The following is a 12381-nucleotide window of genomic DNA, read 5'->3' on the forward strand; positions in this document are numbered from 1 at the left end:
GCAATGTTAGGGCATCAGGCTGCTGCAGCCATGTTTTCCTAAACTGAGAACCTACATGACCCATTAGCTCAGGAGTGAAGCCTAGAGCCACATGGTTAGGAAACATCTGAAGAATTACTCTAGCCTCAGTGTCCTTGACCATCTTTGCCTGGCCCTGCCTTTTCCTCAAAGGAGATGGGGCAAGGAAAAAAAGTCCACAGAAGCCAAATGAATGCAGATGCAAAATGTACTTCAAACAGCCATGTCCTTTCATCAGACCTTTTATCAGTTTCCTCCTTCACAACATGAACTCATTTTAATTAATACTGAATTGTGCCTATTTAAAAAGCCAGGATGATGTCAGCGGCACATGTATGATTAGCAGCACAGGGATTTCTCTGAAGAAGTGCATGCATGAATGCCAGCTCCAGCAGCATTCCCAAGGACTAATGCAATGTTTGGCAGGTGGAAAAGGTTATATGTGCATAGGAGAGCACAAAGGTGAGATTCTTTACTGCTATAAACGTATTCTGTTGAGTCAGGGGAACCATATGGATTCATATAGCAGTCTAGCTCAGCCCATTTTTATGAACCCTTTTTTTCTGTGCCATGAACCATTTGAGTAATGCTGTAAATTTGAGATCTTCACTCTGGTGCACCTGCTGCACTACTGAGGGCATGTTAAACAGAGCAAGCAGTACTCCAAGTACCTCCAGGTTAAATAAATCTGGTCTACTGCAGGGTGGCCTAGGTCCCCCTGGGTTGCGCATGTCTGCTGGGGAGACCACCTGCTCTACTGCCAGTCTCCCAGTGATAAGAAGTGAGAATGGTACAGCAGACGGCTGGCAGTAATAAGGTAAGAGCTAAAATCTGGTCTGATCTTTTTAATTCAATTCAAATTCAGACTGACTCCTTAGCTGGATTTGCACCCATTCAACAGAGAGCAGTCTGGTGTGAAGCAGTTAGCATGGCTCTCCAGCCAATGGTCCTGACCCATAACCAAGCACTTTGAACACATTCTTGTTCCTTTCACATTTATTATTTGCACAACAATCATGCATAGAGGCTTAACCAGAAGACACGGCCCGGCCACGCCGAAACATGGTGAACGTAATTAAAACGGCACCCTCTGTAATTCACTGGAAAACTGGGAAAGCATGCACAAAAAGGTAGCAAGGCTCCTCTTTACTCAGTCTTACCCCTGACACTATTCATTTACTCAGCTTTATAATACTCTGTAGGTCTCTACTACCATCTATCAGCAGACCTCAATGCAGTTACCAAATATTTGGTAATTCAACGCTGTAAGGTAGGTACTGATTAGCATCCCCATGTTGCACAACAAATTGAGGCTCAGAAAATAAGTAACTTTATACATTGCAGCGTTGGAACAGGATGGATTATCCAGTAACTATACAAGCCTTAATTAAGGGACATGGGGACTTCCAACTCTGGCTCAGGCCTGTGCTTCTCTTCTGGCATGTTCCTGACAGGCAGCACAGGGTGTAGGCTTGCCATGACAGTCCTGTTCCACTCTGTACTAGATAGAGGGACTCTATCCATAGACAGAGGCTGATGTAAGACCTGAAGCTGGAGGTGTTCTGTGCCTTCTAACCATGTTGCTGGCATTAACCTTCACTGGAAAACCTGTGTATCCTGATGAATGTCCGACCCCTCCATGAATCTCAGTAAGGACAAATGGCCAATGACATCACTGCTTACAGTATGGACAAGGAGCTATAGTTGTCTGCAAGGTTAGATCAGCCACACGACAGAGCTCCATCTGTCTGAAAACAGTTTGACGCATAAGTGGCCTATTAAATCAGGGCTGAATATTCAAAAGAACTCAGCTCCCAATTTAGCACTGTAATAAACATCTAGATTTTTGAGAGGATTGAACATACTGGGTCAGGATGGTTGCTGAACCCTGCAGCTTCTTTCAAAATCTGGCCCCAGACATGGGCTCTGACTCCTTGAAAATCCAGCCTCTAGTTAGTCTGTCCACATATTGTGCTAACATATGTGGCAAAACAGGACCCAAGTTTAACTTTGTGACAAAGCTGAAGTCACCACTCCTCTGTACTGGCCCCAGAGGCACAGGGAATCCAGTCTCTGAGAAAGCCGTAGCCCCAGAAGCTTTGCCCTTTAATCGGTTCAGCAATATGGGTCAGAAGCGTTGAATTTGCAGATTTTCTTGCCTTTTGTTCCATGGAACTAGCAGAGTTAATCAGAGTGACAGCAACATCTGACTTTACACAGTGAAAAGGTCAATACCTCAAGCTGGAGGCTGGATTGTTTTTTGACCAGTTTGGAAATAATACTTGGAATCCTCATAGCCTACACACTGACAGCACAGAGTGCTGCCCCATGAAATATCAGCCAAGGGAAAAAAATGTCACCACCCAAGGTAGCAGAGAAGGTCACTGGAAGGAGGGGAAGGTGCATGTTCAGGTTGTTTTTGCATCAATGCATCTGAATCACAGTTCACATGATTCTTCGCACAGTGGAGTGAAAATACATTTGGCTGTGGCATTTACGTCACATATCCAAGATCAAAGGTTAAACTGAACTGATGTGCTTTTGGCCATCTCTGCTGCATTTGCAATTCCTTGGATTCAAGGCCCTTTGTACTGATCTAAAGCACCTTGTTCACATAGTGAGCCTGAGCTTTAAAATGGCAAGCTAAAAATCAGACCTAAGAGTCAGATGTCATTCATGGAAGTGGGAGACCTAATTCCCACAGACGTTTTGGAAAACCCCAGTCTTTTCTGTCTTGCTTGTATTTTGATGTTGTTTTACAATCACATGATTTCACTCATGGGAAGCACATGCAGACTAAATGTAAACGCTCGTCAAGTTAGTATGGGACCAGTCTGAATGGATACAAGAGCAAAAAGTGCTGGCCAAGTGCTGTCCCTGCCAGCCAGCAGCCCTACTTTCCTGAATTCTTTGTAACCAGAGTCAAAATGTACCCTTCAGTGGTACTTGGGCAGAAAGGTTAACCCAGCCAAGATATCCATAACGCTGGTGCCGTGCTTCCTTTTCTCTGATCCTAATTAAAACAGATCCAATGTTCCTGCTGCTCATGCCATGGTTACCCACTCCTGTGCCTAATTAATGTAACCTTTATGTCCAGGATATCTGCAGCCTTGACAGCTACCCCTAATTTAAGCAGCCAGATTTGTCTGTAATGTTAGTGCCCTCTGTTTACCCTTGCCTCTCATTAAAAGCACCTGACTATCTGGTGGTGTTACTCTCATTATCTGTCTCTGGCCCTAATTAAAACAGCCTGTATGTCCATGACATTAGTGCCTGTTAAACCTGTCATCAGCAGGTGACATCCATTTTGGAATTTACTGAAGAATGTGTACGAGTCATTATTGCTTAGAAATGCCTCCACCTCAAGACCTTCCTGGCCAGCCCTGTCTACCAGCTCCAGGCTGGAGAAGGCACCAGCAGCCTCTGTTGGCCCATCCTGCCCATCAGTTCCCCCACTGAGGAACATGACCTCCCATCCATCAAGGATGCCACCAGCCCTGGTGGACTTAGCTTTGTGCAGCTCCAACCCCACACGCAGAGCCAGCTCCTGGTTCCTCCCACCCTGCCCACTTCCTTGCACCTGGACTGTTGTCTCTCCACCAGCAAGGAGGCAAACTGGCCTTTCAGGTCCAAATCCCTGCAAAGTCCTTAGAAACTCCGTAAGATTCAGACTGGGGATGTCTAGCTCTGCTGCCAGTTGTAGGAGATCACTTCTCACTTCATCAATTAAAGAATCTACTCCAGGTCCAGCCATACTCAAGCAGATAAACTGAATCAGCAGACCATAGAGTTTGGCCACTCTGTTGACTTCCCCACAGACAGCTGCACTCAGAATCAGAGTCAGGTAGCCCAGAGCCTCTGCTTGGTGTTTGGCTTCTTCTAAAGCCAAACTGTTTGAACCAATGATGACATTATAGACATGGGAATAGTCTTGAGAACGAACAGAATCTGAACTTGAGCTGTGCAGCGCTGTCTCCACAGATTTGGGCAAGCTGCTCAGCAGATTGTATTTTGCCAGGATTTCAAAGCAGTCTTTGGTGCTGTGGGAATTGGCAACAGTGGGACCACTTGCTATAATGTCTACTGGGTCACCAATGACATCAGAGAGGATGAGGCTCAGCACCTAGAAGCAGAGAAGACTGCCAATCAACACAGTGCCTGCAATGAAGTCTCATTAACATAAAAAGAACAATTATTCTTCTACAAACTTACAATGAAATCATTTAATAAAAAACATTTAAGGCAGTGCTTTTAACCCATTCATGGCACCATTATGCTAGAGACCCAGACACTGAAGCTGGCTAGAAATAAATTGACCAGCTGTTTTCATTCCCCAACCCAAAAGGCAGAGGATTCAGAATGCCCATAGTAGGGAAAACCCTTTCAAAATTTGTCTTGCAGATCTGAATTTCTTTTTAAATGCTAGAGTTGTTTGTTTTATTTTGGTAACTACAGACCACAAGGTTCAGTCCTTACCTCTTGGATATATCTTTGGAAAGTAAACATAGGTAGCAAGATGATCAAAGAGGTGGAATTCTTTTTGTCTCCACTGGGAGCTGAAATTGCCCAGCATTTCCAAACATCAGGACACTTCTGCTGCAGTCTTTGTGGCCCTGTCTCTCACCCTCATTTAAAAGAAGCTCAGAGCCAAAGCTCTAGACAAAGAGGACACCTCCCATACTTACCTGTGCAGGATAGGCAGCCTGAGCCAGCCCTCCACCTTTCAGCAAGGACAAGGCCTTCCGGATGATGTTGAGTTCTTGGATGGTAGCTCCTCTGGAAGCCAGCAGCTTGGTGACCTTCTCTTTCTCTTCAAGGAGCACAGGAGGCTTGGGGGCAGGCAACAAGGCTGATCCACCTCCTACAGTACAGAATCTACAGTTAGTGAATGTGTGTGTACAGCAGAGGGGCTAGGACCTCAGTGGGGGAATCCCATAGCTTCTGTTTGCTTCTTTCTCTTCCTTTACCAATTGGTTAAGGAAATGTAGTGCTGGGGAAGCATTAGCTAAACTGCCTTGTAGGCTGAGGTCTTCTATCTATCCCCAGACCAGACCTGGATCTCCACACCTAAAAATTTATACGCAGGCACAATTCTCCACTCACATTGCAGTAGCATTTTACACTAACCTTGCCAGGCATGATTACCATGCAAGGCACAAGGCAGGGGAAGACTCAGCCCAAGGGCTACTGGTTTCTCTACACATCACTACTAACACGCCTCAAATCTGACCTTCACGGACTACTGGGATGGGTGAGCAGAGACAGCCAACTCCATGGTTCACTCAGCAACAGGCTCTAGGTTTTAATGATCTCCTTTGTAATGAGTAGCATTTAGAGAAATACAGGAATGTCTATGAATAAACATGAAACTGTACTACTCTGAAAGGATTCTTGAGAGATGGGTCCACTGGGAGGACAAAATAATGCAGATTAAAAAAAAAGGCTGGATACCCCAAGGATTGGCATGTTAGGGTATGATCAACGGGAGTTGCATGAACACAAACGATGTGATCAGACATCTGAAAAGCAAAGAAAGAAAGAAACAGCACAGAGGGAGAGATATAGAAGAGATAAGAGAGGGTGATCCTGTTCAGAAGCATCACCGGAAAATTACTGTAAAAGGACAAATGTTGTTCTAAGGTTTGGGACAAACCAAGAGCATTTTGCCCCCCTGCCAGATCAGCCAGTCCCTCAGTGACCCACATTCTTAATTTGCAGACTTGGATGCCAAGTCAAATCCGCACCTTGATACCAATACCTGCAGTCAGGGCCGACTAAAGCATTGCTTCGCCTACCTGTGTCCCCAGTTTTAGGCATGGGGCACCAACCATTCCAAGGAAACAAAACATCTCCCATGACTGTGACAATGGACAGGCCCAGGGGTCTGTCGTCACAAACAGAAACAAGGAAATAAGCATCACTGATTACGCTGATTTCATGGGGTCAAACTGCAGCAGCTCAGAGCAGATTCTGCTCGGAGCTGGGAATTGGGTTAGCTTGTTTTAAAACAGTGGTTTTTGGCTGCCTGGCACCACTGCCTGGTGAAACTATGTCTTTCTGCTTGAAATTGCTGGAGGAACAAAAGAGCAAAGCCTGTGGGAACAGTGTGATAAACAGTAACACAGCTGCCCGGCCCAAATTTTGGGACTCCTGACACTGGTGAATACAACAGCACCTTGCCTCTTAAAAAGCAGCCCAATCTCTAGACACTCAGTGCCAAGGGGATGCAGCCACCTTGGGGATGGGAGTGACAGGTGAGGTGGAAGATTGGAGACCCAGGAGTCATTAGCAGGCTCCTCTGAGAGGCCTGGTAAGCAGATAGATGAGTCAGCCTCAGAGCCTAAGTTACTGCTGTCTCTCTGCTGCCAGCATGCCAGGTACTGAAGTGTGAACTGTGAGCTGCCACCAATGTGGGAGTCATACTGGGAATGGCTCTGACCCACTTTCCACCTCTCCTCTGTTTCTTCTGCAACAGGCAGCTTGACCTAGTTTGCCGGTTGTGAGTCTGGATTTTTTTCCTGCACATATAAGGAGAGAGGTCTAAGAGGAGATAGAGGAAGAAGAGATGGGGTAGAATGAGGCAGCAGCTACAGGGACCCAGGCAAAAAACCTAGTCCCTGCTCCTGGGATGTTACCTGAGATCAGCACAAGGAGGAGGTCATCAGCTGTCAGACCTTCTGCCAGCTCACCAATGGCCCTGGCTGCCCTCAAAGCCTCTCTGTCAGGGAGGTTGTGCTTAGCTCCTTCTATGACCTGGATCCTGCTGTGTGGCTTTAGCAGCATTTCCCTGCAAGAGCCAGAGAGGTTGTCAGGCCACTGACATTTACAATTTCTCCAAACAGTTGGGCACTGCCACTCCCAGCAGAGGGCAAGAGGGCCCTGGGGAACAGGAAGGGACACATTTATGACTGAGGCTATGTATACAGAAGACACACTGCTCTATGGAAGGAACATTGGTGATGGCCCCTGAAGGGGATGCAGACCTGCCAGGGCTGGACTACAAGCCTGGTGGCCATGATGCAAGATCAAGGCTGGGGGTTAAAACTGGGACAGGTTGGTGAAGAACCAAGAAGGATTCAGCAACAACTCCAGGGGGAAACATGACAAGGCAGATGCTCCTGCAGGGCACGGATTTTCATGCTTGTCTGTCCTCCATCACTTTGCCCCCATCCCACCAAACAGACAGGTACTGGTCCTCTTACTGCATTCCTGCCTGCTGCAGACACGCCTCAATGCCCAGAGGGACACTGACAACTCCTCGGAGTAGGTGATCTCCCAAGATCTCTTCTGCTGCGGCAGCCATCCCCAGCACAGCTTTGCCGAAGCCCACAAGATACAGATTCCTCTGCGCTGGGAAAGCCTGGCCCCTCACGACGAGTTGCGGGCCTCCATCAGTTCTGAGCTCCAAGGCCCTCCTGAGCATCCGGGCTGGCAAGACAACATCCACAGCACTGCGGAAGAGGTATTGCCCGTGCTCCCTGAGGGACATACTGCGTGGCAGTACCTCACTGGTTGGGCGAGATGCTGAGGCCCAGCAGGCTGGGGTCAGACAGGCTCTACTGATGCTATGCAGGGCTGTGAGAGCCGAGGGCATGTCTTAGGAGATAGTTGGCCAGCAGTTTCCCACCTGGAATGAAGCGAAGGAAGAGTTATGACTCAGCCAGGAAAAGACGTGGGGGTTCTGGCTTCGAAACTGGGGACCCAGAGGGTTAGGAACCCAATGTAGGGGTCAGTCTGACATCGTCATTCAGGCTAAATGCCCATGAAGGCCTGAGTAAGGACTGAGGCAATCATAGAGCTGTGGATTTAGCTTTGCAACAGACCCCCTCTTCTTCTCCTTAGCCTCAGCCTCCTTAGCATCATACCAATGATATATTTGGACCACTCCTGTTTGGAGAGTTCACATGCAGTTGCCTCTTACAGCTTCCATCTCCCTATTTCTATTCCCTACAACTCCACAAAGCCACTGTGAGAACCAATCCTCTGTTTCATTTTGTCACCACCATAGATGTTATTGGCTGCTCCTCATTTTGACTCTTGCTAACCATTTCTTCAGGATAACTTTCCAAAATGAGGGGGCTCTTTGCCATCCCCAAGGAGTCAGACTTATTCTGAGAAGGGCTCCCACCATTTGTGGCACTTGACGAGAGAAAAAAAAGTTCCTCATTGTAGCATCCAAAAGCTGAGTTCATATTATTCGCTGTTAATTGCTGCATGCCCCTGCTGTCTCTCTGATATAGCCACTGACAGAACAGTCTTGTGTACCTCTGTGGCTGTTTGAACCCCTGCTGATGGTTACAGCAGATGCTGCCAGAGATGAGCTCTCCAAGATAAGAAGCAAATAAAACGAGGGCAAAAAAAAAAGTCCTTATTTCTGTTTTATTCCCTTGTTTACTATTCTTTAAATAGAAATTCAAAACCCTGACAAGCCTGTAGGCTTAAAAAGCCAAAAATGCTCTCCTTTTTCAGGCAAACTCCTAGTCACCTCAGGGTGAGGAGTGTAGAATTTGGCTTACTCTCAAAGACAAAAGCAGCAGTAAGTGTGGAAGGAAGAATCTGCTTCAGTAGCTCATATCCTGAGTGGGAGCCCAGTGCCAGTCCACAGATGTCTGTTCCCTCCCCTCCAGACACCTGCTGCATTCTGCATTTTCCCCATTAACTTGCTGCCGGGTTTCATTGTGCCATGGACTCCAGTGATCTCAATCTATCTCCCCAATCAGATGTTTTGTTCTAAAACTAAGACATTTTATAGCAGGATCACAGTGCATGCAGCTAATTAAGCTGTTCTTTTCTCTGATCTACACCTTTAAATTGCCAGCCGTTTTCTGTTTGTGGGGGCAGCTGCAATGTTTGCAAGGCAGAATTACTGCAGCATAAACTACACGTGCTCTACTGCGTCTTGCCCTGTTACTTCCATTTGATTCAGCTTAAAATGATGCGGCTTTCTCTGTATGGAAAGCACAAGAGGGGCCCTACCTGATGCCACAGACTGAGGAAGCTAAAGGACCCTGTTTGATGCGTTAGCTGTTACATGACTCCCAACACCATATTAGTGTTCGCACTTTCTCGCAGTCATTATGATCAATGCCACACCACCCTCAACAGGCCATGCAGTGACATTATCCTATTTTGCAAGATGGACGCAGAGACAATATAGGCCAGATTCTATTCCACCTGTCAGGTCCCCAAGTTGACTTAGGGCACCTAAGTGTCACCCTATGCCATCCTTCTCAAGACCCTGAAAAACTGTTAATGCAAAAAGCGAGTGGGTCCTACTCCTCCTTGCTGCTTTTTGTGACCTGGTCTCAAGGCTAAGGGGACAGTGTGCTACAAAAGAAGATGGGTGCACTGACTGCTTTTCAGGGACCTGAGCGTGGTGAAGCGGGATGGCTCTTAGGTGCCTACACCGACTTTGGCACCTAGTAGGTAGAGCTGGATCTAACCCTAATGACTTGTGATAAGTAATTCATGGAGCCTGCAGCAGAGCAGGGAAGTGCTGAGTGAGAGTCCAGTGCATTCTCCACACCATTTTCTCTCTCTCCTAAGAAATAACAGATATCTGCAGAAGACTGTACAGAATAGGACCTGCCCTTCCAAAAGCGCATCACCCAAATACATCTGAAGACAGATTCTCATACAGGAACTGCCCCACACCTCTCATTCCAGGAAATAATTTCTCTGTTAGAAAAAAAAGAGGACATTTTCATCCAGCTTTGTCAGAGGGGAGCATCTGGGGGGCTGGAGAGAAAATTCACAGGAGGTCCCATCACATAAAGCAGTAAACTATCACCACATTTTATATCTGCAGTGGGAAACCCTCAAGAGCATAAACAAACCCTTCAGCCTCAAGTGTGCCCTGTCCTGGACTCCAGTCACCAAATGTCCTGTCTCTGCCTTTCCTAAGAACATTTCTTACTTTTGGAGGGGGGCTATAATTTGGGAAGGCTGATGTGCTTGCCCCCCACCCCCAGGGGCTCCAAGCCACTCATACACCATGTCCCACAGATAACCAATTACCTTTCAGTTTTCTGTTCCTCCAGTAAATGCACTTGTGTGTGTGTGATGTCAAGGGCTGCTGCTCTTCTGGAAGAGCTTACAAGTACAGAGGTCCCTGTACTCAAACACTCCCACAAGATGTTAATAATTAAATGCCAGGTCTTCCCATTGCTCTGCTAAGCCCAAATCACTGCCCCACCTCTCTATTCCATGGCAGAGCTCAAACAAATCAGAAACCCCCAATAATACCAAAGCTAAAATGCCCACTGGCAAAAGACAGGCAGATCAAGTCTTGGGCTGGGTCACATACTTGCAACAGAATTTACCCCTGCCTGGAATACCTGTATTTCACAATGAAACAGGGCACCTGCCATGGGATGGGGCTCACAGGAGCTACCCTGCCTGATTCATCAAGCAGGCAGAGACTAAGAAGCAGCTCATTCTCTTCTTCCTGTCCTTTTGTTGGACCCTGTGCTCAGCTACACTTGATGCTAGGACTTGTTCAGAAGCAGCAGTGTTAGCTGCAGTGAGGGCCTCTTTCCATTAACAAGATGGTAAAAGTGCTTATGAAGAAGAGCCTAATCTTCAGCCCCTAGTGTAGAAAGAGCACATAAACAGCTCACCCCTGCTGGCTGAAGCCAGTGGTCAATCTATCTTTCCAAGCCCAACAAACTCCCTCTGCATAGCTGAGCAAGGTCATGAGGGAATGTAGTACAACCAGCCTTGCTGCTGTGAATCCTGCACTGAGCAGTACTCCCCCTGACCAGAGCTGTTCATTTCCACCTCTGAGCATAATATACCAGGCTCCAGTGCTTTTAAAAGCCATCCCCACATGCTCAAATTTAAATGACAAATTCCATTTTAATGTACCTGAACACTTGCTAACGCTTGCCCCATGTGGTAATTAACTACTATAACAGCGATGTAACGTCTTCTATACTCTGAACTGCAACTCTACGTAAACAATAAGGGCCTGATCTAGAGGCAGTTCCAGCCACAAGGAATCTTTCAATAGCCGTCTGTGATGAAATGACTGGTTCTGTGGATGTGGAGAAAATAATGATTGTGATATACCTTGATTTTAGCAAGGCTTTTGATACATTCTCCCAGGCAAGCTAAGGAAGTACAGGCTGAATGAATAGATGTAAGGTGGATAGAAAACTGGCTGGAACATGGGGTTCAGAGGGTAGTAATCAATGGCTTGATGTCTAGCTGGCAGCCGGTATCAAGTGTACTGCCCCAGGGGTCAGTCCTAGGGACAGTTTTGTTCAATGTCTTCATCAATGACTTGGAAGATGGCATAGAGTGCACCCTCAGCAAGTCTGCAGATGACACCAAACTGGAGGGAGTCCCACAGGTGGGATGATGATGGCTTGACTCCCTGGGCCGCCACAGTGAGGTGCCCCAGATGCGGTGGGTGGGGCTGCAGTCTGATGCTCCCAAGTGGCACCAAGGAGGGGAGATAGAGGGACAAGGGAGTAGTAGATATGCTGGAGGGTAGGGCTAGGATTCAGAGTGACTATGCACTGGTATAGGCTGGGCAGCAGCTCTGCAGAAAAGGACTTAGGGGTCACAGTGGACAAGACGCTGAATATGAACCAGCAGTGTTGTCCTTGTTGCCAAGAAGGTTAACAGCATTCATAGGTGTGCTACCAACAGGTCAAGGGAAGTGATTATTCCCCTCTATTCAGCACTGGTGAGGCCACATCTAGAGTACTGTGTTCAGTCTTGGGCAGGGCTGACCCAAGCAGGGTGCAGGCCTGGGACAAATCAGCCCATACAGGGCCCTGCCCCCACTCCAATCCCACGCACCTCAGAGCCAAAGCTGCCACCACCATCAGCAGCGTTGCGGGTAGCAAGCAGCTGGATGTGAAGCCCATGGCAGTGACACAGTCGCTGCAGCTGCTCTGCCCAGTCCGAGGGCCCCTCAAAGCACAGGGCCCAGGGCGGTCACCCTGATTTGCTCCCCCCTAGGGACGGCCCTGGTTTTGAGTCCCTCGCTACAGAAAGGATGTGGATAAATTGGAGGGTCCAGTGGAAGGCAGCAAAAATGGTGACGGGGTTGGGGGACATGATTTATGAGGAAAGACTGGGGGAACTGGGCTTTAGTCTACAGGAGAAGAGACTAAGAGGGGACTTAATAGCAGCCTTCAATTACCTGAATGGGGGTTCAAAAGAGGATGGAGCTGAACTGTTCTCAGCGGTGGCAGGTGACAGAACAATGAGCAACAGTTTGAAGTTGCAGCAAGGGAAGTTTAGGTTAGATATCTGAAAAAATGTTCTCACTAGGAGGGTAGTAATGCACTGGAACAGGTTACCCTGAGAGGTTGTTGAAGCTCCATCCTTGGAGGTTTTCAAAACTCAGCT

The 12381-nt window shown here is 47.5% G+C and overlaps 1 protein-coding gene across 1 annotated transcript; it reads right to left on the reverse strand.

Annotated features, from left to right (window-relative positions):
- Nucleotides 1-208: 208 nt before the first annotated feature.
- Nucleotides 209-10117, reverse strand: GLYCTK (glycerate kinase). Its single transcript, XM_019510348.1, has 5 exons — nt 10036-10117; nt 7221-7645; nt 6654-6805; nt 4704-4879; nt 209-4141 (listed from the first exon to the last, which is right to left on the reverse strand). The coding sequence occupies exons 2-5, from the start codon at nt 7610-7612 to the stop codon at nt 3239-3241; spliced, it is 1623 nt and encodes a 540-aa protein (XP_019365893.1). The 5' UTR covers nt 7613-7645; nt 10036-10117; the 3' UTR covers nt 209-3238.
- Nucleotides 10118-12381: the final 2264 nt, after the last annotated feature.

Source organism: Gavialis gangeticus, unplaced genomic scaffold (genome assembly GCF_001723915.1).
Source record: "Gavialis gangeticus isolate Ggan-Ray unplaced genomic scaffold, GavGan_comp1, whole genome shotgun sequence".
Classification (NCBI taxonomy): domain Eukaryota; kingdom Metazoa; phylum Chordata; order Crocodylia; family Gavialidae; genus Gavialis; species Gavialis gangeticus.